This window comes from Brachypodium distachyon, chromosome 1 (assembly GCF_000005505.3).
Source record: "Brachypodium distachyon strain Bd21 chromosome 1, Brachypodium_distachyon_v3.0, whole genome shotgun sequence".
Classification (NCBI taxonomy): domain Eukaryota; kingdom Viridiplantae; phylum Streptophyta; class Magnoliopsida; order Poales; family Poaceae; genus Brachypodium; species Brachypodium distachyon.
Window position 1 is genome coordinate 42948565 of NC_016131.3, and position 20966 is coordinate 42969530.

Here is a 20966-nt window from a genome sequence, read left to right on the forward strand (position 1 = left end):
GCAGAGCAGCGGCCTGCGGTGCTGCTCGCTCAGGCGGCACGGCAGTGGTCTCTCCAGCGGCGCGACGGCTTGGGGCGAGGTAAGGACGGCGCTGCTGCCCTGCCACTGTTGGTCTGGCTCCGTCCGGATCTGTTGTGGCGGCGACGGCGCTGCTGTCTTTGTGGTGGTCGGCGGTGTTTCTCGGCGCGGCGTTTTGCCGTGTGTCAGAAGAGAATGGCAGAGCCTCGGCGAAAGCCCTGCTCCGGTCTTGGCTGGGGCCAACGATGGCGACGCCCGTGGGCGTTGTTCTCCCTCTTGAAGGCATCGTTGTCTCAGCCCTGCTACTCTCTTCTTGCTGTCCGAGCTCCGAGGGAAACCTCAGATCCAGCGATGGTTCGGGCGATGGTGACACTCTTTGCGCCAATTCCTTCCTTGGTAGCATCGCTTTTGGAGTTCACACCTGCTGTGGGGCTAGTGGTTGTGGGCGGGTTGTCTGCTTGGTGTCCGTTGGTGACTTTCGTGGTAGCGACGAGGGTGTTGAGAAGAAGTGGGGCTGCGGGCGATGGTTTTTGTAGTCGGTCCTTCTGATGTGTCCGGTGGTTTCCAGGGTTGGTTGCTTCGACGTTGGAGAGTCAGAGTCGCCTGCTCAGAGGAGTGATGCGTCATGACGATGACTTGGTGTGAGGTGGTCCGATCTCTGGGGTCCTTTCGGTGCAGGCCTTGCATATCGCCCCCTAGAAGCTCATCATCAGAATTGGCGTATTTTGTTCGCTAGCAAGGTGGCCGACTGTTTGGCATGGGCTAGCGCAAGCTTGCGAGCTTGCGTTCCTGCAATAGCAGTGTCCCCGTTCTTGGGCGCTGGTGGGGGAAGTCGGAGTCGCCAGCTCAGGAGGAGTGTTTGCGTGATGACGATGACTTCTGCGTGCAACCTCGACGGCAATCTTCTTTCAGCAACGTGCGTTGAGTGAGTGTGGGTGGCCAGGTCGGCCCGGTCCTTTGTGTTGTCATGTTCCATGATAACAATTTAGGCGTTTGTTACGGTTTTTGCCCGGTTTTCCGTTGATTAACTAGGCAACTCTATTCTTCTTAATTTAATAGATTATGTCCTTTGGACTCCGGTTCGAAAAAAAGACATAGTTGGTTTGCAAGTTATTCCAGGATTTCGCATCGCCCCAACATAGGTGCATACTAACTTTCCAGTAAGATCTTGGAGCTAACTGTTACAAAAACCAAACAAATGTATACTCGAAGGACAAAACTGGAAAGCAAAAAATTATATACATATATAGTTATCGGAAATAGACCTATAACCAGGCAGTAACTGGCTTCAATCTGGCTCTAGTAGTCTGCTACTCTGATTATAATTTGATCCCTAACCTCAGGAACGAAGTTCCTTTATTGAATCATATATGTTGTGCTGTTTGTGGCATGCAAGTGATGGAAAATGGGGTAACCAAGTCCAAAAGTAAGCTCGTGCGGTCTCCAGGGGGCCTTCTCTCATGATCAAGTGAGTGAATTGTCACCTTAGCATCATTGCTAAGGCGATGGTGGTCTAAGCCCTTCACATGCCTCCTCTCCTTTACAACCCGTCAAATAATGGATCTGCCGCCTTAGATGCAGTATCTGTCAACAAGAAAGAGAGTCTAGTTACACCATTTAGTATACAAAATAGGCTTTTGGAGTTTAATTGTGAAAACAGGAAGCTAGTCCATTCCTCATGTAAGGCAGTAACCAGCTAATAAGTGCCTGGTTACCAGCTGTTGAACTTGCAGTGGTAACTTTCAAAACTAGCACATAACTCGTGCGCCACTATGGGATGAAAAAAATTATCAATACATGTCGAAAGAGAATGTTATACTAGATCAAATAATCCATATCCACAAACATCTTAGCCTGTGTTTAATCAAAGGTGACAGACCACTGCCACCAATTGAGTTCTTTATAAGAGTAAAGATCTCTTTCTTCTATACTTGTCCTAAATCTCACCTATTTTCTTACATTTCTCTCGCGAAAAGGTGCAAGTCATATATGAGCCACAACAGTTTGACACACTTCATGTGACTCATGCTATGAGTTACTCCCTCTGATCCTAAATTCTTGACTCAAATTTGCCCAAATATGGATGTATCTATTCTTAAAAAGCGTCTAGATACATGTAATATTTCGACAACAATTTAGGATCGGAGGGAGTAGAATATTAATTTTATATGAGGTTATGTCGATCAATTTATGCCTGAACTAAAATCCACTTCAGAAAAACAAAAAGAACTTAAAATCGAATGTGCAAGCTCTGATCAATTCATGTGACTCATCTAGCAGACAATCAATGCTTAAGTCATCCCAATTCAATAGTGCCAAACTTGCAATAACACAGACTACCATGCCCAATGAAGGGAGTACATAAGATTAACTTTATAAATGTAAAGCATAACCGGTTTTCCAATTTCATTGCTGTTTTCCTTTTGTGTCAACCTATTTTTGTGGGTAGTCATGGTTTCAGATACCCTATGTCAGGTTACGTATCAAGTGTGTTATGGGATACTGATCCCTTTGCACAAAACTTGATATGACCCATTAAGCACCTCCTTTACCTAGAAACATGTTGCTAAGGAGCAAAGGTAAGTAGATATGCAAGATACTTGGATCAGAATGAGTCAACACACCTCCCACTTAAGAAGGTCAGGAAGGTTCTCTGTTGAAACAAGACTCTGAAATTCAGCTTTCAGTCTCTCATCTTTTATACCAAACCATGTGCTCGGATGTAAAACCAGCAGAAGGACAGTTAGGACATCTGACTTTGATGGATATTTGACAACCTCGTTCCTCAAGTTTGAATCGGACAAGCTTGTTTCTGATGAGGATGTTGGCAAAAGCATATCAACACCCTGTTCATTGCCCTCGGATATCACGGTGCCTGAGATAACAGTCTTTAGCCCATCACCATTTGCTTGCACACATTTGATACATGTTTCTCTGCAGCAGAACCCATCTCTTGATCCAGTGTTACCAGTTAGGATTGCAGCTCCATGACAGCACACAGTGGCTGCAATCTGGGCAAGGGAATCTTCATCACTTAAAGCTGAGCAACTACAACATGACCGTTTGGGACATTGCAGTTCATGAACAATCCTAAAAAGCTTAGTATCACGAACTTGCTGTAATACCTTTTCCTGCAAATGAGCACACAGTATGAGCCGTTTTACAGAAGGGGAGACAGTTGAAGCATCATCACAAAAGCAAGAGGAAACTGACCTTTAAAATAAGCCTTTCGTTCTCCTCTTTGCTCAAGCTTGATCCACCTTCCTCTTTTCTCCTAACTTCAATAACCCATTTGATCAAACCTCCAGCATTGGCTGGAAGGGATTCCACCAAATGCGATAGAAGTGTTGGAATATTGTCTAGACTCTCATCTTTCAAAAGATTGGGTAGATCCTCCACACAATACTTTGCCATGTTTTGCCAACTTTCATCCCCACAACTCTGCAGAAAATTGAAACCAATGGAAAAAGGAGAATAGCGAAGGTATCCATTTGCATTTGATACATCAAAGCATTGGGTGTTTACCACTGTGTAGAGCAATGAAGGAGATGAATTGTGCCTTGAGACGAGCATGAACCTGCCAAATATGAAAACACCATCATCTTAAAGTGGCATGAATGAAGAATAAAATTGAAACAATACCGTGATTTTGTAACCTATTTTTGGTATGGGGAAAAACTGGAGCAGCGCTACAATTTGTAATCATTTTCTTCCATAAATGAGCGCTCGTTTCGGTTTCCTCCTAAACAAATTCTGAATGTACAAGCAGTAAGGCGTCTAACGTGATGTCAAGATCTATATGACTCCACATAGCAGAAAGTCCGATGCAGCTAATTGTAAACATCATGACCAAAATTAGCAAAACCACAACTAGCACACTGTTAGAGAAAACACCCGGTGTTTCCCAATGAACATGCCAAACCAATATAAAAAAGAAAAAAGGACTATAGATTACAACTGAAGAAATCGTGATGCTCCCTGCAATAACTTTATATCTCAAGAGCCTAATAGTGAAATTGCAGTCCATAGGGCAAGCTGCAAACTTCACAAAGGCACCAAAATACATCAAAATACCAACCATAGATCTCCTAGCAACCGGCATGTGCTTTGCGCGTCAATATAAAATCAAAGCAGCAAAGAGACAAAGATTATCCTGATAATGGATGAATGGTAGTGCAGCCAAAATGCAGTTGATGAGGTAAGAAGATACTCAGATAGCAATGTCAACTACATTCAACAGATTATTGAACAGAATACATGTTTGCTAAGGAAACGATGCTAACAGAGAGAAAGATTGATAACAGAAGATACCCCCTGAGACGTCCAGTTGCTTCATCAGTCGTATTCATGGCTTCCCAAAGAAGTGTCAAAGGAACCCAATGAGGAGGGTATTTGAAGCGTGCCACATCCAAGATGAGGGCCATGTCTTGCCCGGCATGATAACCACCGATCGGTGAGAAATGGCCCGTTCCAGTCTGCATCCAAGCACGGCGCCGCACTGGGATTAGTATTTGGGGTAGAGTGCGAAAAGCAGCCAAAGGGGCAGAAAATGGGTATATATATATACCTGCTTGAAAAGGCTCCTGTGGTAGGAGGAGATCAAATGGCAGTCCTGCGAGGAAGCGCATCGGGTGAGATGGCAGCGGAAGTCCTGGATGGTGGTCTGGTCGGCGCGGAAGGACTGGACCCTGGCGCCGGCGCAGTGCGCGAGGCAGACGACCTTGCCGAAGGTGATGCCCTGGGACTTGACCTTGTTGAGGGGCTCGCAGCAGTCGAGCATGGACTCGTCGAACCACCTCCAGGGGCCCTTCCAGGGCCTCCCGGGGTCGATGGCGAGCGCGTTGAGGACGACAGAGAGGGAGGCGAGGCCGCAGAAGGCGGGCTCCGACTGCGTCTGGAAGTAGGAGATGAGGTTGAAGAACCCTTCCATGGTCCCGCCCTGCAGCGCCTCCGCGAAGAGGCGCTTCCCCTCCGTCGAGGCGAATTCCACGGCCGGCGGCGACGGCAGCACCCGCCGGTACAGAGATGCCACCTCCATCGAGGCCTTTGCTTCTTCTCGTCGATCTAACGGATGGGGATGGGTTTCTTTGCCTCTTCTCTCCACCTGTCGACTCTTGTTCGCTCTCGGTCTCCCTCCTTTCGACTCGGTTCAACTTGGAAGTCCTCCTCGGGTCCTTTGATGTCGCCCACTTTGTGCTCCTCCACTCCTTTTTCGATGCTATTCGATTTCAAAGGGGAATTGTAGATTTCCTCCAAAGTTGGCATCCTTTGTGAATTTGCTATAGTTGACAAAACGTTTTTATACTTGTTTTTTCTGTACATAGTTGTCACCACTAAATTCACGTTATGGAGGATTAATTATTGCAATATGTTAATTCATTTGACCATCAACCTAGTACAGGAAAAGACAGCAATGCCCCTTGCACTGGTCAGACCAAATATTTTAAGACTTCACTCGTCAGACCAACTTGCGATTCAGATAATTAGGAAACAGAAAACAGCAGCAGCAGCGCACAAAACCATAACACAACATTGCATAGGCACAGAAAAGAGGTACTCCACTATTCTTCTTCTCTCGCTGTAGTTTAACTTTGGTATGAACTTACAAGTTTACAAAATATGTACAGCTCGTATAACACAAGACTACCCAATTAACACAAGAATGGGAAAGAATGGGCACAGCAGGTTGACATTTAGAGTACACTCACCTAATGATGAAGGATGCCACAACGGCTATGGCATTACCCGATTTGTGCAAAACCAGGAGCATCGAACCAAAGACGCTCTGAAGTCTGACCTGAAATGAATCTGTTGCTTCTTCTTTGGTCAGATCCAGATAACGCAGTCCCGGTGACAAGATTGTTATCAGCTGAGACTTCTGAAAAGAATATGGCAGCAGCAACAACTCAGTCCACATACATGTTTAGTCCTTGATCTACTTCCATCAGAGCAGAAAAATAATCTGCCGGAGAATCCAAATCCAATACAATGTTAAGCAGATCAGGGCAGCCAGCCGATGAAAGTTAATCCTACCACAATTGTTGTTCTCCTTGGAGTGAAAGCTCATTTGCCCCATTTTTTAAGTTGATCCAAATGGTACAGATATATCAGATATATGTCAGATATATCAGCCAAAGCACCAAAAACAAGCTTGGCTGAATAATGATGCTATAGGCACGAGAAACTGGCAAAATGTCTCAAGTATCTGACATATCTGTTCTGCACATACACTCTGGACAGCGTGGATGTCTAAATATACTTCTTGCAACTGGCCTCTCATGGACTTGCTTAGTTTGTTGTATGAGCTTGTTTACTCTAGTTTCAAATTCCTTCCACTCTATGGTGGCATTCTTCACAAGTATGCTGGCTAGCCGGCGCTTGTTTGGTCTTATTGTGGGAAGGTCCCCACCACCATAGTACATGCGGTATCCTTGAACGAGAGAAGAAAACTGGCTGCCTGAGTCAGTCATAGCGAATGCATCAGCTGATGCACATGCAATAAAGTCCAGGGCTGCCAACTGCAAATGGCAATAGCAAAATAAATTATTTTCATCAAGTGGTAAGATGAGTAACCTTTAGAATGGAGCTGATAACAAATACTTACGCTGCCCACATGAGTAACCGTACAATTGAGCACATATAATTAGAGCTTTCCTAGCATTGTGCTTGTGGATGCAACCTTCTACATGATTGTATTGTAGGCTAAGATCTAGAAAACTTGTGTGTTCTTCATGTTCTGTGTTTCCTACCCATCTAAGGCCCTTCAATAAGCATGTTTACTCATTTTGTAGTTTACATTCATGTGTACAACACTGCATTCGTCTCGTTTGGACCTATACAAGGAATTCAAATGAAATATCTTATGAAGTTACCTGTGATGAGAAGTTCCTGAACGGCTCAAGCTCTGATGGAGACAGAAGGGTTTCTTTAGTTACTAAAGCAGGATACAGACGACTTATGGCAGCCATCCTTTGCCTACCTCCATAAATTTCAGCACCTGCAATGTATATATTGGTGCTGCGCTTGAAACCAATAGCAGCAAGCATAAGCACAGCCTCTTCAGGTGCAAGGGGGCATTTGCCTTCAGATCGTAAGAAAGCAGCAGAGGGCAACCTGAAACAGTAATGGGACTTTCAGAAATAGATCTTGTCAAAATAACACAATAGACAATAGATTCAATTGGATGGCCTTTTGATTTGGCATGGACCATTTTTCAAAGTTAGATAGAAAAAACAATCATGTCACAGTAATGTATACCCAAACAGGGCAGGAAACAACTGGAATGGAAACATGGGATCGTCTACATACTTTGTTGTCTTCTTGATTTCTGTAAGAACAGGGAAGTGAATTTGACGGTACTTCTCTAATTCCTCTTCCTCATCTTCTCCACCACCAAAGTAACACATTGAGTATGCAACCATATCAATCTCAAATCTGAGATGAACAGCAAGATATTTGGACGAGACGTTCCTGTTCCCATTGGGAATGGATTTCCCAGCAAAATGACCTAAAAGATTATCTTCCAAAGGTGACAAATGGGGCATGTGGCCATGCAATCTCCCCACAAGTAATGCACCAGTTTCTTGTATTTTGTGTACGAAACGAAGAGCGTGAAAATTACATCTGCATCGCAATCTCTGTATCACATTTGACATATATGTTAATATACAGTCAGAACAGGCTTTTGAATTATTATTTTCTTAGCAACACAAAGTTACAATGCTATATTCATGTTCGTTGTAATTACTTATATATGTGCTAGCAAACAAAATAGTTACAGCATCTTTATCATATATGAATTGGAACTCATGTCGTATCTCTGGTATGTGTCTTGTAAATACACTGCCCCTTACCAGTATTTGTTCAACCTACACTAACGAAGTTCAAAGCATACACAAAGAATTTCACATTATGTGGCTTTTGCAGGTAAATGTAAGCAATCAATAGATAATGGTGATACCTGAAGTTGAAAAGGTATTGGATCAAAAGATAAACGATTGCCAAATCCCACAAAGTGAACAACTCTGTTCTTCAGTAAAATTGGTAGGATCTTTTTTACATATATACTTGGCTTTGCCTCTTTCATGACATCTGTATCATTAACCTACAGAAGAATAAGAGAGAAGTTGGACAAAATATTGAGCATCAAAACAAATTTTCCACCTTTTCTGAGCTTTCCCAAAACAAAGATTACTTACAATGCTGCCGATCGCCTCCAAGTCTAATGATTGCAACTCCAAAGGAAGCTCCTTCACAATCCGAACATCAGATTTCAAATATTTGATAAAATAATCCTCCTGATATATATCTCCAAACTGGCTAAGATATTGAATTTAATTTGTCACTTTAGGACATAATAGAATTATTCAACCTCACAAAAAAGCTATCAAAACATAAGGCTCACGCAAACTTATTTTGTGAGGACTGCACTATACCTTTTGTCCAGCCAAACATTACTGTACAAAAACTTCGGGATGACAAGGGTTGCATTGAGCAACCGGGATATAGTTACAGCATTACAGATCTGTTAAAAAATAAAACAAAATGCAGTTAAATTAACGAAAAAGGTTTGAACAGCAGTTCACACAATTTCCTTCAAGCAATTGTTTAATTAAGCCAGCAAAACTGAGGATGTTTCAAATTACATAAGATAAAAATATGTTCTAGTATCAGCAATACATAAGATAGAAACATCTTGCTCTTACTCGTTATCAAGTAAAATCTTGGATTGGGTTTCATGCCAATAAGGATAGTTACCATCCTTTACAAAGCTTTGACATCATATTTATGTCAACTCCTTTCTATAGGAATATACAAATTTAACACATAACATTATCATTTAGTATGTGGATAAGAAATAAATCATAACCGATTACTTCTTTGGAAAAGAGATACAATAATGTACCCCCTAAAAACGGACAGTATGATATAGATCGCCATTATTAAACAAGTGTCCCACATGATGTTAGAATTTAAATAAATCAGCATACTCCCTTCCATCACGGGACAAAAAGGACAGAGTCATCTTCTGATAGTCTATTTACATGCAACAATCACACACGTGTTCTACACTCAAAACCCTGAGGAATAAATATTGCACATTTGATGTTACACACTTAATTAGGAATACTCACCGCTACCCTTTGCTGGTTTATTCCACCATTGGCACTAATGATAATGTAACCATTGGTTCCATCTGCATCTGTAGTTAACAAAAAGAAGACATATTAGAGCAACTTTAAAACCCAAAAATGGGGCGAAAGACAGAAGATCAATACTAGTGTGTGAGTAATAAGTGCAAAACAACAAGACCAATGCTTACCTGATGAACTGGTGTTCCCTGATGCTTCCCAATCCGTTTGGTCAGAGCAAGGTCTCCACAAAGTGGCATTTACTGGCTCTTTCCACAAGTCCTTCGGTTCTGGCCTAGTCTCTGCCTAGGTAATTAACATTACACGTTACAAATGATGAAGTTGCGTGAACATGTGAATAATGCATAGCTGAATTTATGAACTGTACCTCTGCTAAGGCATGGGCTGCCAAAGAAAGCAGGCGGGTGAGCATGACCTGGTGAGGTCTCTTCCCCTTTTCAGCATGCCTCACCTCTTCCTTGAAATATTTGAACAACAAAAATCATTCCTCAGAACCATTACACAATGTCAAACAACATACCTGTTTATCCTCTTTACAAAAAAAATGTAGCTTTTATTCCCCCAAAATGAGATGCAGTCAATGGGCATCCCGGAGTTGCATCATTCTAAACTGATAAATGTATGCCATAACTGAAATAAGGATGTTGTATCCACTACTTTGGTGCTACCAAGACCAAAAAATTCCTTTTAAAGGCCATGAAAAATTCTGGGAAAAAAAGAGTTACCAGCATTGACACAGATGCATCTACAATATCATAAAATTGTGAATCCAAATTCGACTAACAAATTGAGAAAACAAAAAGGAAATCCTGCTGGTTTGTTTTTCTTTCCTGATGTATGGATCAAATAGTTTAGGAAAATTTTCAACTTAAGAGGGGCTTTTTGAGCTTGGAGTTGCTGGATAAATTATTAGAAAATAAGACCTAGTTAGCAGTATTAATGCAAGTTATAGTATGGTGTAGCAGTAGATGTAAAATTACAAACTTCCAATTGACAAACATAACAATAATTTTTAAGCGGGTGAAACACTAGCTTAGCATTACAACTCCGAGGATTTTCCTATTTTCTGCGCCTTCCAGTCCATTACCCAAAACCACTCTAATGCCAAGCCAGATTTCGCAATGAAGCAGCAAGTCAAGTTTCCACCTTTGACTCCCCTAGTAGCCTAATTTCAGACAGTTAATCGGATCAAAGACAGTAAGCACTCGCCTACTGCTAAGAAAAGCACCAGCATTATACCAGAGTCAAGAGCGACGAGTTGGCCGCGGCGGCTACGCGGGGTGGGTGGCGGCGGAGACGGAAGCGCGGGCGCGTGGCGGGGTCCTGGAGGCGGGAGAACATCCACCAGTTCATGAGGAAGAAGAAGGCCACGAGGGCGCCCCAGCACAGCAGCCCGCCGCGCGGGCGCCGCCACGCCTTGCGCCGCCGCCTCGCCCGCAGCAGCACGGAGGCGGCGGCCGGGGAGCTCGCCGCGGCAGGCGTCGTCGGCAACGCCGCCTCCGGCATCGCACGGTGCTGGATTTGGATCTCGGGCGGGCGCACCGGGGGTGAGGGGTTTGGTGGGAGTGGGAAAATCGAGCTGCGTGTGTGGGGAGCGCCGGAGCGGTATGATCGGTGCGGGTTTAGTTAGCCTGAGCTAAGCTGCGGATGTGATTGATTGCGAGGTTAGTTTAATAATGGGAACTGGGATGGATGCCGGAGTTGTGCTTGTGCGGATCGGATCGCAGGGCCGTTGGCGTAGGCGTGGCAGGGAAGCTGCAGCCGGGGCACGTTGCGGACCGAATTTAAACGGAGTCTCGTTTCTAAATACTTGTCGCTGTTTTTAATACAGACTTGCACTAAAACAACGACAAGCATTTAGAAATCGAGAGAATAAATTTGAAACGTTGGTATACGGTTTTTTTTAGAAAAAGACACACACAAACTGGAAATCGAAAATTGCGAGAGCAGCACGATGCTGATGGCAAAGTCCCTTCCAAGCATTTACCTATCGAGTTTATGGTTTAAATATGTATTTGTTAAATTTGTGGAGCATAGTGTGACTGTGTTGCTTAATTGTGCATTTCACTTAACAAGAAATATCATACATCCTACGGATCTAGATTATTGTACCCTACGCTATATCGAGTTCAATTATATAGTTGTCCACTTAATGACAAAAGCACAATCAATTCCAAGACAATACAGACTAAGGATACGTTTGGTTCTTGTGTGGAGCTGGTTGGGGCGGCCGCGCACATACTTTACCGGTTTGGATCGGTGAGAGCCTAAAATCCCGAGCCACCCGCGGAAGAAACTGCGCCCAGAAAAACGATCCGCCTCGCTCTCCAATTTCTGCGGAACCACTGCACGCGGCCCGCGGCCGCCCCGCTCAACCCAGAACCAAACACATCATAAGTACTCCGGAAGAGGGATATACTCGTATTTTCTTGAATCAAGTAAGTACGCATGCATATTCAGTTATATCACAACACCAACATGCATATTATTACAAATTTAAGATACTGAATTAAGTTATTATAGCACACGGTTTTTCTTTAGCGATAGCACACGAGTTCCGATGCATATAGAAGCAAATATATCAGAGAATAGCAGCTAAAAGTAAGATGCAAATCCATAAGATGGCTTGAACATAAGTCATAGGCGACTAACAAAATACACCAGATGGCTTATAGCTATTTCCCTGATTTCTGCTCACACCTGATCACATTTCTCATCCTCTGTATCGCTCTAGGCCAGAGTTCTCAACACACCATTCGCTTGGTGAATGTCGTTGTCATTTGGTTCTTGTCCTTAGAGGAAGTGGGGCAAGGAAGCCAGATCTGAGGGTCTTTTTCAGTTCAACTTTATTGATTTTAACTTAACTGATAAATTGTGTTTAAAGATCTAGAATACAATCGGGAACTTCCAAATTGTAGGTATGGATCGGAGAGAGCAGTAGAAAGTCGTTGGATTTAATACAAAGCTCTAGAATTTCGATCGCGTGGAAAAGATTGGCGATGAGTAATGGTACATTACCAAAACGAGGTACTTCCTGGGCCTGCATGTAGTCGTGCTAGACTGCTGGGCAGGGACTCTAGAATGGGGGTGAGGATTGTTACGCAGGTAATCCGGAATTTTTACGCGCCTAGGAGATTTACCCTAGCCATTTGAACTGACAACAAATTGTATTGCATCAAGTCGAAGACTTGCTGCCCGAGAAGTTGCAACAATTCAATGGACCTGAAGGCTCTTGACAAAGACCAAGTCGATTCACATGTCGCAGGTAATGGTAGTGCCGCCAGTCGCCGTTGCCGCTAGAGGAGGTGGAAGTGCTCTTTCCAACAGCTTTGGGAGTCTGCACATAGTTTGTTACTTCAGGGGAACAATCTCCTTTACCAGTTTATTATCAATTCAAGTGGAACATTTCTATATATATATGCTCTCTAGAAGACATATTGATCCCCCACAAAAGAGAGTACATCAATCATTCAGATGCGTACCCAATCTTTCAAATGCATCAAGAAATAGCCATCAACCTTTCTTAGAGTTCTCGAATCATGGAGAAATCAGAATTTGCATACGAAAAGTGGTTCCCAACACCCCATTGGATCGATTTGCCCAAAGGAAGCCTCCCAAGCTAAAGTCTAGCAGCACATCACAAGATGTTGCCACCAAATTCAGACAGGGTGAACCTTGTCACCAGCCACTCATGCTGCATGACTCATGCAGTCTCTGGGGGAAAGAAAAGAAAAGGGAAACAGACATCAAAAGCAGATCGAGCAGTGAAGTGAGCTCCACATCGGCAAGCAGCAGCACCGCCGTAGAGAGATCGATGGTTACGTCGGGAGAATGGGAGAATATGTTGGGCCTCCTTTGCCATCTCTTATCCTCCGGAGATGTGAGATCGATCGGTCAGGGCAAAGTACGTAACCGAGCACTGCGTTGGTAAATTGGCACTTGAATACTACTTGATCCTCGGTGATGGAACGCTAGTTAGGTATGTGTTCTCGATTTCCCGTGCGTCTAGACTTTTCCCAGAATATATATTGACGAACTCTTTTACCAGTGTCGACACTATTTATGAGCTTTTGTTTGTTTAATCGGCCATACAAGAGAGAGGATACAGGCACTACTGGCATACAAGTGTCCCGTTTAATTCCAGGGTCCAGGAGAGATACCCCCTCTGTCGAGTACGACTCTGACATTTTTTTTTCCGACTCTGACACGAAAAGGGAAAAGGGAAAACGGGAAAATAGCTACCCTCCCATCGATCTTCTCCCTTCATTTTGCTTTCTTTTCGCCTTTCGTGCAAGTTCTTATTAGTGCACTCATGATTGCCCGTTATTAACTTCCTCATGTGATCCCGATTGTCAGATATAGAACGGCAGCACTGTGAACTGTCTGTCTGCTTTGATGCTCCATTGTTAAATGCATAACAACGAGGTCACACAACGAGGTCACCATACTACCACATGAGTTACGTACACGTTGCAACAGATTACTACATGCATATATACATGACATGCCGTTGGGTCAAGCACGAGGTCATTCTTTTAAGCTGGTGATGGTTTATGCACCACTAGCTCTGTCCGTCTCTCGTGGAGATGCCACCATGGAGAGAAATAATCGCCATCCCCCTGTCCCCGAGGGGAAAAGGAAAAGGAAAAGGCCCTTTCGTTTTTTTCCTTTAAAAGGCTAAGCTCGAGTGCTAGAGGATTTGTCATTTGTGCAATTGCTGGTGGATTCCACTTACTGGCTATAGCACATTAGCACGTACGGATTACCTACAACTCCAGAGCTGGTCTGCTTCTCTTTTAGAAAAGAGATCTTGCTTGCTTCTTGCGAGCTTCTGCTTATATTGGCTTAACTGGTTTTGATCACGCAGATGACAGAGCGAGTGCACATTAATGTGCACCGGTCCTTGGTGGAGAGCATAAATTAAGCAGATCAAAGCATGCCTGCTCTCTCCTCCGGTCTAGCTTCTTACAGGTGAATCTGACTTCAAGCCAATTGAGTGAGTGAGGAGCCACCCTTTGCTAATCGTTCGTCGTCGCTCATGACGACGACTACGCCAGAGAAGAGACCATCGACGACAACGACGAAGAGGGCGACGCTGAGCACGCCCTGTATTCTGATCATAGGTAAATGCTCTGAACTTCTGATCAGAATTTGTATACAAATGTGTTGGACCATCAATTCAGGCCTGCAGGGCTGAGCTGTTGTTGGTTTGTTCATGCGTGCAGTGGTGGCTGGCGTGGAGAGGTTCGCGTACAAGGGCGTGGCGTGCAACCTGGTGACTTACCTCACCGGCGTGGTGGAGATGAGCACGTCGGCGGCGGCCAAGAGCGTCAGCATTTGGGCCGGGGTCACCTCCATGCTGCCGCTCTTCAGCGCCGTCCTCGCCGACTCCTACTGCTGGGATCGCTACTCCACCATCGTCGCTTCCTCCTTGCTCTATGTCGCCGTAAGACAAGTTCATCGTCCATCTGCTCTGTCTTGTTCTTGTCTGTGCTTTTCCAGTCTGTTTCTGAACTTGTTTTGTTTTCCATAGCCCGGAATCTCAACGAATAATAAATAATCACCATTTCAATTTTCTTTCCTTGTAGTTGTCGTCAGGAGATTTGGTTGCTCTATACATAATTAAGAGGGTTGTGGCATTAGTATATCTTACTACTAGAATAAGGACATGTTAGGACAAGATGGAGGAGGTGGCACCAATGTGGGAAACACTGATTAATTTACCCTTGGTTATTTTCAGCAAACCAAAAATTGCAGTGGGTTTGTGACGGATAGAGCACTTCGAACAACATAGTCTATCAAGTAAAAATATTATTTTGCACTTATAATATTCCTGAATTTTCTAAAAACAATGCCACCTGTCGTAATCTTTGGATTAGCATCCATCCAACCATGTTCATACTCTACTAACTTCCTACATAAACCCTGCAGACTAAAGTATGCACTATATCAATACTGCAGTTTTAGCCTAAATGTGTAAAGGAAGCTGCTTAGTACTAGTACCAATCAAAGAAAAGAATTAGCAGAACTACTAATTGGGCCTACATATGACAATAGGACTCTTTCTAGTTTTTCTTTTTAAACGATCCTGCAATCGGATTCCACTATTACCGATAACGGACTACACAGAGTTCAAAAGTATCCACAGAGTTCTAAACGCACCAAGACTCTTCCTAGTTGTAAAGGAAGCTGCTTAGTACTCCACTTTTCACTAACACTGTTTAATTGGCAGGGGCTGATAGGACTAACCTCATGGGAACTGCTCCGCAAATGGATGCCACGCTCTTCCCTCTTCTTCCCGCTCTACCTGATCTCGATCGGGCAAGGCGGGTACAACCCTTCACTGCAAGCCTTCGGCGCCGACCAGCTCGACATCGGAGACGACGATGATGACGGCATCGGAGAGTCCGGCTCCGGCAGCTCGTCAGAGGAGAAGGGCAAGGTGAAGAGCGCCTTCTTCCAGTGGTGGTACTTCGGCATCTGCAGCGGCAGCCTCATGGGGAACTCCACCATGCCCTACGTCCAGGACACCATCGGCTGGGGGATCGGCTTCGCCATCCCCTGCGCCGCCATGGCGCTCTCCCTCGCGGCCTTCCTCTGCTGCACTCCTCTCTACAAGCAGCAGATCAAGCAACCGAGAAGCGTCGATGATGGGCGTTCTCCTGGGAGCATCTTCAGGGCTCTCAGGTCGCTTCTCAAGACTGTTTCCGCCGGAAAGATCCGTTTGCCGTCGAGACACGAGGACGGCGACGACGATGCTTCTGAGCTAGAGTAAGATCAATTCGTGCATTCTCAGCTCAGCTCTAGGAAGCAGAATTCTGAACTCTGTTTGTGCAGGTTGCAGGAGAAGCCTCTGAAAGTGGCCGAGCTGACGGACCCAAAAGAGTGCCTGTCGAATGAGGCTCAAGCTCAACCCGGCGTGGCCAAGATCATCCTGGGGCTTCTACCGATCTGGACGGTGCTGCTGATGTTCGCAGTGATCTTCCAGCAGCCGATGACGTTCTTCACGAAGCAGGGCATGCTGATGGACCACAGGGTGGGTGGCAGCGGGCTCGTGATCCCGCCAGCGATGCTACAGAGCACCATCACCGTGTCCATCATCCTGCTCATGCCTCTCTACGACAGGATGATCATCCCCATGATCAGCATCATCACGCGGGACAGCAAGGGGATCACGGTGCTCCAGCGGATCGGCGTCGGCATGGTCCTCTCCGTCGTCGCCATGGTGATCGCGGCCGTCATCGAGTCCCGGCGCCGCCTCGTGGTGGGTCAGATGAGCATCGCATGGCTCCTGCCGCAGTACCTGCTGCTGGGCGTGTCGGACGTGTTCACCGTGGTGGGGATGCAGGAGTTCTTCTACACGCAGGTCCCGGGAGCCATGAGGACCATCGGCATCGCGCTCTACCTCAGCGTCTTCGGCGTCGGGAGCCTGGTCGGGGCGATGCTGATCTCGGCGATCGAGATGGCCACCGCAAGGAACAGCACGAGCCACGGCTGGTTCTCAGACGATCCCAGGGAGGCGCGCCTGGACAGCTACTACTGGTTCTTGGCGCTCCTCGGCGCCATCAGCTTCGTGATTTTCACACAGCTTTGCAAGTACTATAAATAGTGTGGGATTGGAGTTAGGATTGGGAGTAGGAGAATTGTGTCGCTTACTCGCATCGCATTCCTGCTGTTGCAACTTAATTACACGTACAGTAGCTAGGTGACAGGGTGAGCTAGTTCAGGTGTGTTCTGCAGATTTTCCATAAAATGTAATTTTCTATAATACATTTCAGATACTCTACTAGTGTATATAGTATTGTGTAAGATGTATAGGCATATGTCCCACACTACTCTCTTCTTTTACCCACCTTCCCCTCTATGATATGTGGGGTAGCTTGCTTGGTGGATCATGTAAAAATGAGTAGTGCATATTTTTAGAGCTAGAACTGACTTACTGACATCAGGGCACCCTCGGACCGCTCGCTCTTTGCCAGTGCATCCAGGTCTGGTGTAGTGTATAATAAAAAGCAATGTCGAAGTGTTGAACCTCTCTCAAGGCCGCACAACTGTATTTATGGGAGGTAAAACCGACCTCGACGGTTTGGTACAACAAGATTATAATCGTGATTCTCAAGCTAAGAACTAGCTTATCTGCAGGTTGCTCGATCGTTGTGTTCATTTTGTCAGGCTTGTAGGCATAAATTGGTGGCTTTGGGTTGTTTGATTGTTGTGTTCATTTTGTCAGGTTTGATAATAAATTAATAAAATGCAGCTGTGTGCATCATTTTGATGCAGAAAAACTAGCTTATCTACATGTTAAAACGTCCTAGTGGTTTATATCATACCAACCAAACTCGGTTACAAGGGAGATATCTACAACAAACTGTAACATAGTTCTCGTTTGGTGCAGTTTGCCGCCTTACTAGATGTCCTCGCGTGGCGTAGGACTAGCTGTTGCGCATGTCTATAAGCTCTCCAGCTCGTACGTAAACGTGGACCGTGATACAAGATTTTTCATGAGGGTTGAAATTTGAGGTTACCACGGTACCAACAAATTCCACCTGTATACCAAAAGAAAAAAATTAATATTTTTTTGGTTGGCAGATGTGTCATATTTGTTTGGAATGGCCAAATATGTGACAACTTTTATGTACTCTTGTCTGTTTCTCTTGACATGTTGACAGATCTCCGCTGAAACTAGGGCTATGTGGGTGGACCCAGGAAAAAAGTTGAGAGGGGGCAAAAATGTATATGCATATATGGCTATATATACACACATATTCTGTTATGCATAACAACATAAGCCAACAAGACAAGCCGAAAAAATGGTTTACATCAATATGAAAATACCTTGTTCCAAAGTTGCAAGTTGCAAATGATAACATCGACACATCTTTCTAACAATCTAGCCTACAACCTGCAAGAAAAATAGGTGTTCAGTTTTCAAATTGAGGCTGGTATTACATGAGGAAAAAAAGCTTTAGCACATTACCTTCCGTTTCAGGCATATTAGAAGATTTTTTTAAAAATCTCTCCATTAGCTTCCCCTGCCTGCAAGTGTCAAAAATCGAAACATAAAATAAACTGCTAAACTGCTATACTACCTTACATGAAGTATGCAAGGAATCTGCTGGGAAGTACTAATGGGTGATCCGAAATTGCAGTCAAGTATGCCAGTACAAATTTTATATCTTGCAAAAAATCATGTGAAGGAGAGACCTAATCATCCAATTTGATAAATCATACAGACATACGCGTCAATTGATGAGAAATTGAGACAGGGCCTGCATTGAGACTAAAAAAAAAATTAAGAACCATGAAAAAAAAAGACCATATTTCTACACTGCTTATAGCTTACCTTGGGTGGCACCTCGTGAAGGGAAATTGCAGTTGCAGAATTGGGGTTCAGGCCCTGTCGCCTTGATTGGGTTGCTGGCTGCAAGACGCAGCAAGCGCCTGCAGGGCTGCAGGCTGCAACGGCCGCGCGACGTAGTGCAGGATTCGGGATTTAGGGACAGCGATATGGTGCAGGATTGGGGATTTGGGGACAGCCGCTACGGCGGTGCGGCGACTAGGCGAACAGTGGAGCCGCGGAGGGCAAGGCGGTAGCGGCGAGGGCGAATGGCCACTGGGGACGGACGTGCCAGTTCGGTCGAGCGCCCCTGGATCGCGCCCTAGCTTCGTGACCGGGGGCGGCAGGGCGGTGCGTCTCGGGCTCTCGGTCGTGTCCAAGCAAATTGAAGACGTCGCTCCAAGCGATAGACACCATACAACCCGGCGTGGATTGTCTGACTTTAAGTCCATCTCCTTTTTAGCATGCAAAGCGTGGTCAAAATTGGACGGATCCACGTTATGCCCATAGGGGCATCTCCCCCAACTAGATTTTCCAGCCCAGTAGTAAGTGGGCCCAAGGTACAAGAAGAATTGCCCCACTTCATGTAACGTGGAGACGGCCGAGAGCCCGAGACGGGACCACAGGCATATGTTTTCTTCACCGTCTATTTTTTCCTCACAATCTATCGATCTATCGATCTAATCAGCTGTTCTGTGCCTAATGGGCCTAGCCCGGTTAAGTTATTGTTTTTTCGAGTAAAAAAGTTTAGGTCACTGCTAATTAACGTTCTATTACTCATTTCCTCCTCTAGTATCAAAATGTACCTAAAAAATCTTTTTTCTTTATAAACAATGCTATACATACAACGTTATCTAGTATCAAAATGTACCTAAAAAACCTCTTTTCTTTATAAACAATGCTATACATACAACGTTATCTAGTATCAAAATGTACCTAAAAAACCTCTTTTCTTTATAAACAATGCTATACATACAACATTATCTGTACGATTCACCTTCACCTACGACCCATCAGCTCCAGCCAATCCCTGACACATCGTGGTGCTTGGTCATCTAGATGAAACATATCATCAAGGAACTCGTTGTAGCCACGTCGAGTTGTACTTCAGTCATAGATGAATCATTTTCGTTCTTGTATCCCAGCCTTCCACCTAGTAAATACACACTGGAATGTAATTTAACGCACATGTTGCGTAGACTGGATGCTTTTTAGTGATGTTCATTATGTTATAGCATATGCTGTTGTGTTTGTTTCTCCGTAGTTATTTTTGTTGGTTGGTTGGTGCTAGTCCTGGATTGTTCTTGTTTTTCGTGTGCATTTAGAGTCTTCTTGTTTAGTTCTCTTGGTTTGGATTGTTGGTAACTTCTTCTTTTCTTTGTCATTCTTGTTGTGCGAAGAGCTTGGCGAGGGAGGATATATGTTTTGTCTTAGTCATTTAGAGGTTTTGGTTCTTCTGCTTGATTGTTTGCTGCTGCTTTTGTGTGACTTTACTGTTGAATATTGATATATGTTGAAATAACTAACTATAAAATATATTTTTTAGTATATGAAGTACATATTAACAACCAAAAAAAAGCAGAGTTTCTTGATATGTTTTTCTCATATTTTAATCTTATGCACTTGTATGGAATAGCTGGAACTATCTCTAACTACAAGCAATGACAAACAACGAAGCTATTTAAAGCTATAGCGCTAGTCGCTAGTATAACAGAATAATAGTCCATCGCTTAGTATTTATGGTCCAGCTATAGCTAGCAATCACATTGATGTTGATTAAGTTTTTTTCAAAAGAAATTACTGAAACATTTATGAAACTTTTAAAACCATTATTTTAATCATGAAGTTTCCTATGGTTCTTGTGAGTTTCAATTGAATTTCATGCTTTTGCTAGATGTTCCACAGGGCTTTCCAGTGTTCTGTATTTGTTTGAGTTCCATAACGAACTATCATGACAACAGCATCAAACCTCTATAGTTTTTTTGGTTTTGTGATGTGTACTTGCGTCAAATGTTCCTGTTGTTGTTCTTGACAACAATTAGAGTAAGGGGTGCCAATGCTCGATGGCACAAGTGCGGGTGTAAAAGTAAGGCGTGTACGCCGGCCTTATAGCGAAGGTCGCCGTACACTTGGACAAGTTGACACATCGATATTTTTTGAATAGTTTCGGTCGACTCTGCGGGTACGACTTAATCCTATGTTAGGAAAGGCTTCCAGGGGGTTGTTATCCGGATGTTTGGGCCGAGCGGATCTTCCCAAGTCACCTTTAGCGAGAGATTCGTCGGGGCCGCCTCGTACTTGGACCGAACGCGTCTTTCCAAGTATCGAGGTTAGGATACCCTCGGAACTCTAACCCAACCCCTTCTCCTTCGAGTCCGTGCTAACCAAGGTTAGCTCGGAGCCTCGAAACTAGAGTCCCCTAGAAGGCTTCCTTGAGGCCGGTCGACTTTCAGTCGAGA

General features: G+C 44.4%; 3 protein-coding genes and 2 long non-coding RNA genes across 7 annotated transcripts; 1 reads left to right on the plus strand and 4 right to left on the minus strand.

Annotated features, from left to right (window-relative positions):
• Nucleotides 1-1139: 1139 nt before the first annotated feature.
• Nucleotides 1140-5195, minus strand: LOC100826819 (glutathione gamma-glutamylcysteinyltransferase 1). Its single transcript, XM_010229498.3, has 6 exons — nt 4586-5195; nt 4330-4493; nt 3544-3595; nt 3232-3459; nt 2643-3149; nt 1140-1602 (listed from the first exon to the last, which is right to left on the minus strand). Exons 1-6 carry the CDS (start codon nt 5054-5056, stop codon nt 1516-1518), a joined length of 1509 nt encoding a protein of 502 aa, XP_010227800.1. The 5' UTR covers nt 5057-5195; the 3' UTR covers nt 1140-1515.
• Nucleotides 5196-5534: 339 nt separating this feature from the next.
• Nucleotides 5535-10851, minus strand: LOC100827123 (O-fucosyltransferase 15). Of its 2 annotated transcripts, none has more exons than XM_014897394.2 (10): nt 10410-10542; nt 9538-9623; nt 9341-9455; nt 9153-9220; nt 8454-8542; nt 8217-8337; nt 7979-8122; nt 7327-7655; nt 6891-7131; nt 5535-6536 (listed from the first exon to the last, which is right to left on the minus strand). In XM_014897394.2, exons 2-10 carry the CDS (start codon nt 9580-9582, stop codon nt 6216-6218), a joined length of 1473 nt encoding a protein of 490 aa, XP_014752880.1. In that variant the 5' UTR covers nt 9583-9623; nt 10410-10542; the 3' UTR covers nt 5535-6215. The 2 variants fall into 2 exon arrangements, with proteins under 2 accessions (XP_014752880.1, XP_010227801.1); XM_010229499.3 differs by having other exon boundaries at nt 5558-6536; nt 9538-9627; nt 10410-10851.
• A 2944-nt stretch (nt 10852-13795) lies between these two features.
• On the plus strand, nt 13796-17118 carry LOC100827435 (protein NRT1/ PTR FAMILY 5.8). 2 transcript variants are annotated; one of them, XM_010229500.3, is made up of 5 exons: nt 13796-13953; nt 14038-14293; nt 14396-14616; nt 15403-15941; nt 16008-17118. In XM_010229500.3, exons 2-5 carry the CDS (start codon nt 14209-14211, stop codon nt 16777-16779), a joined length of 1617 nt encoding a protein of 538 aa, XP_010227802.1. In that variant the 5' UTR covers nt 13796-13953; nt 14038-14208; the 3' UTR covers nt 16780-17118. The 2 variants fall into 2 exon arrangements, with proteins under 2 accessions (XP_010227802.1, XP_024313411.1); XM_024457643.1 differs by having other exon boundaries at nt 13832-13925.
• Nucleotides 14295-15558, minus strand: LOC112270022. The gene is made up of 2 exons (XR_002962320.1): nt 15420-15558; nt 14295-14782 (listed from the first exon to the last, which is right to left on the minus strand). It is a non-coding gene; the product is annotated as an uncharacterized LOC112270022 (long non-coding RNA).
• A 766-nt stretch (nt 17119-17884) lies between the features above and the next one.
• Nucleotides 17885-18932, minus strand: LOC104581599. The gene is made up of 3 exons (XR_002962319.1): nt 18514-18932; nt 18148-18206; nt 17885-18072 (listed from the first exon to the last, which is right to left on the minus strand). It is a non-coding gene; the product is annotated as an uncharacterized LOC104581599 (long non-coding RNA).
• Nucleotides 18933-20966: the final 2034 nt, after the last annotated feature.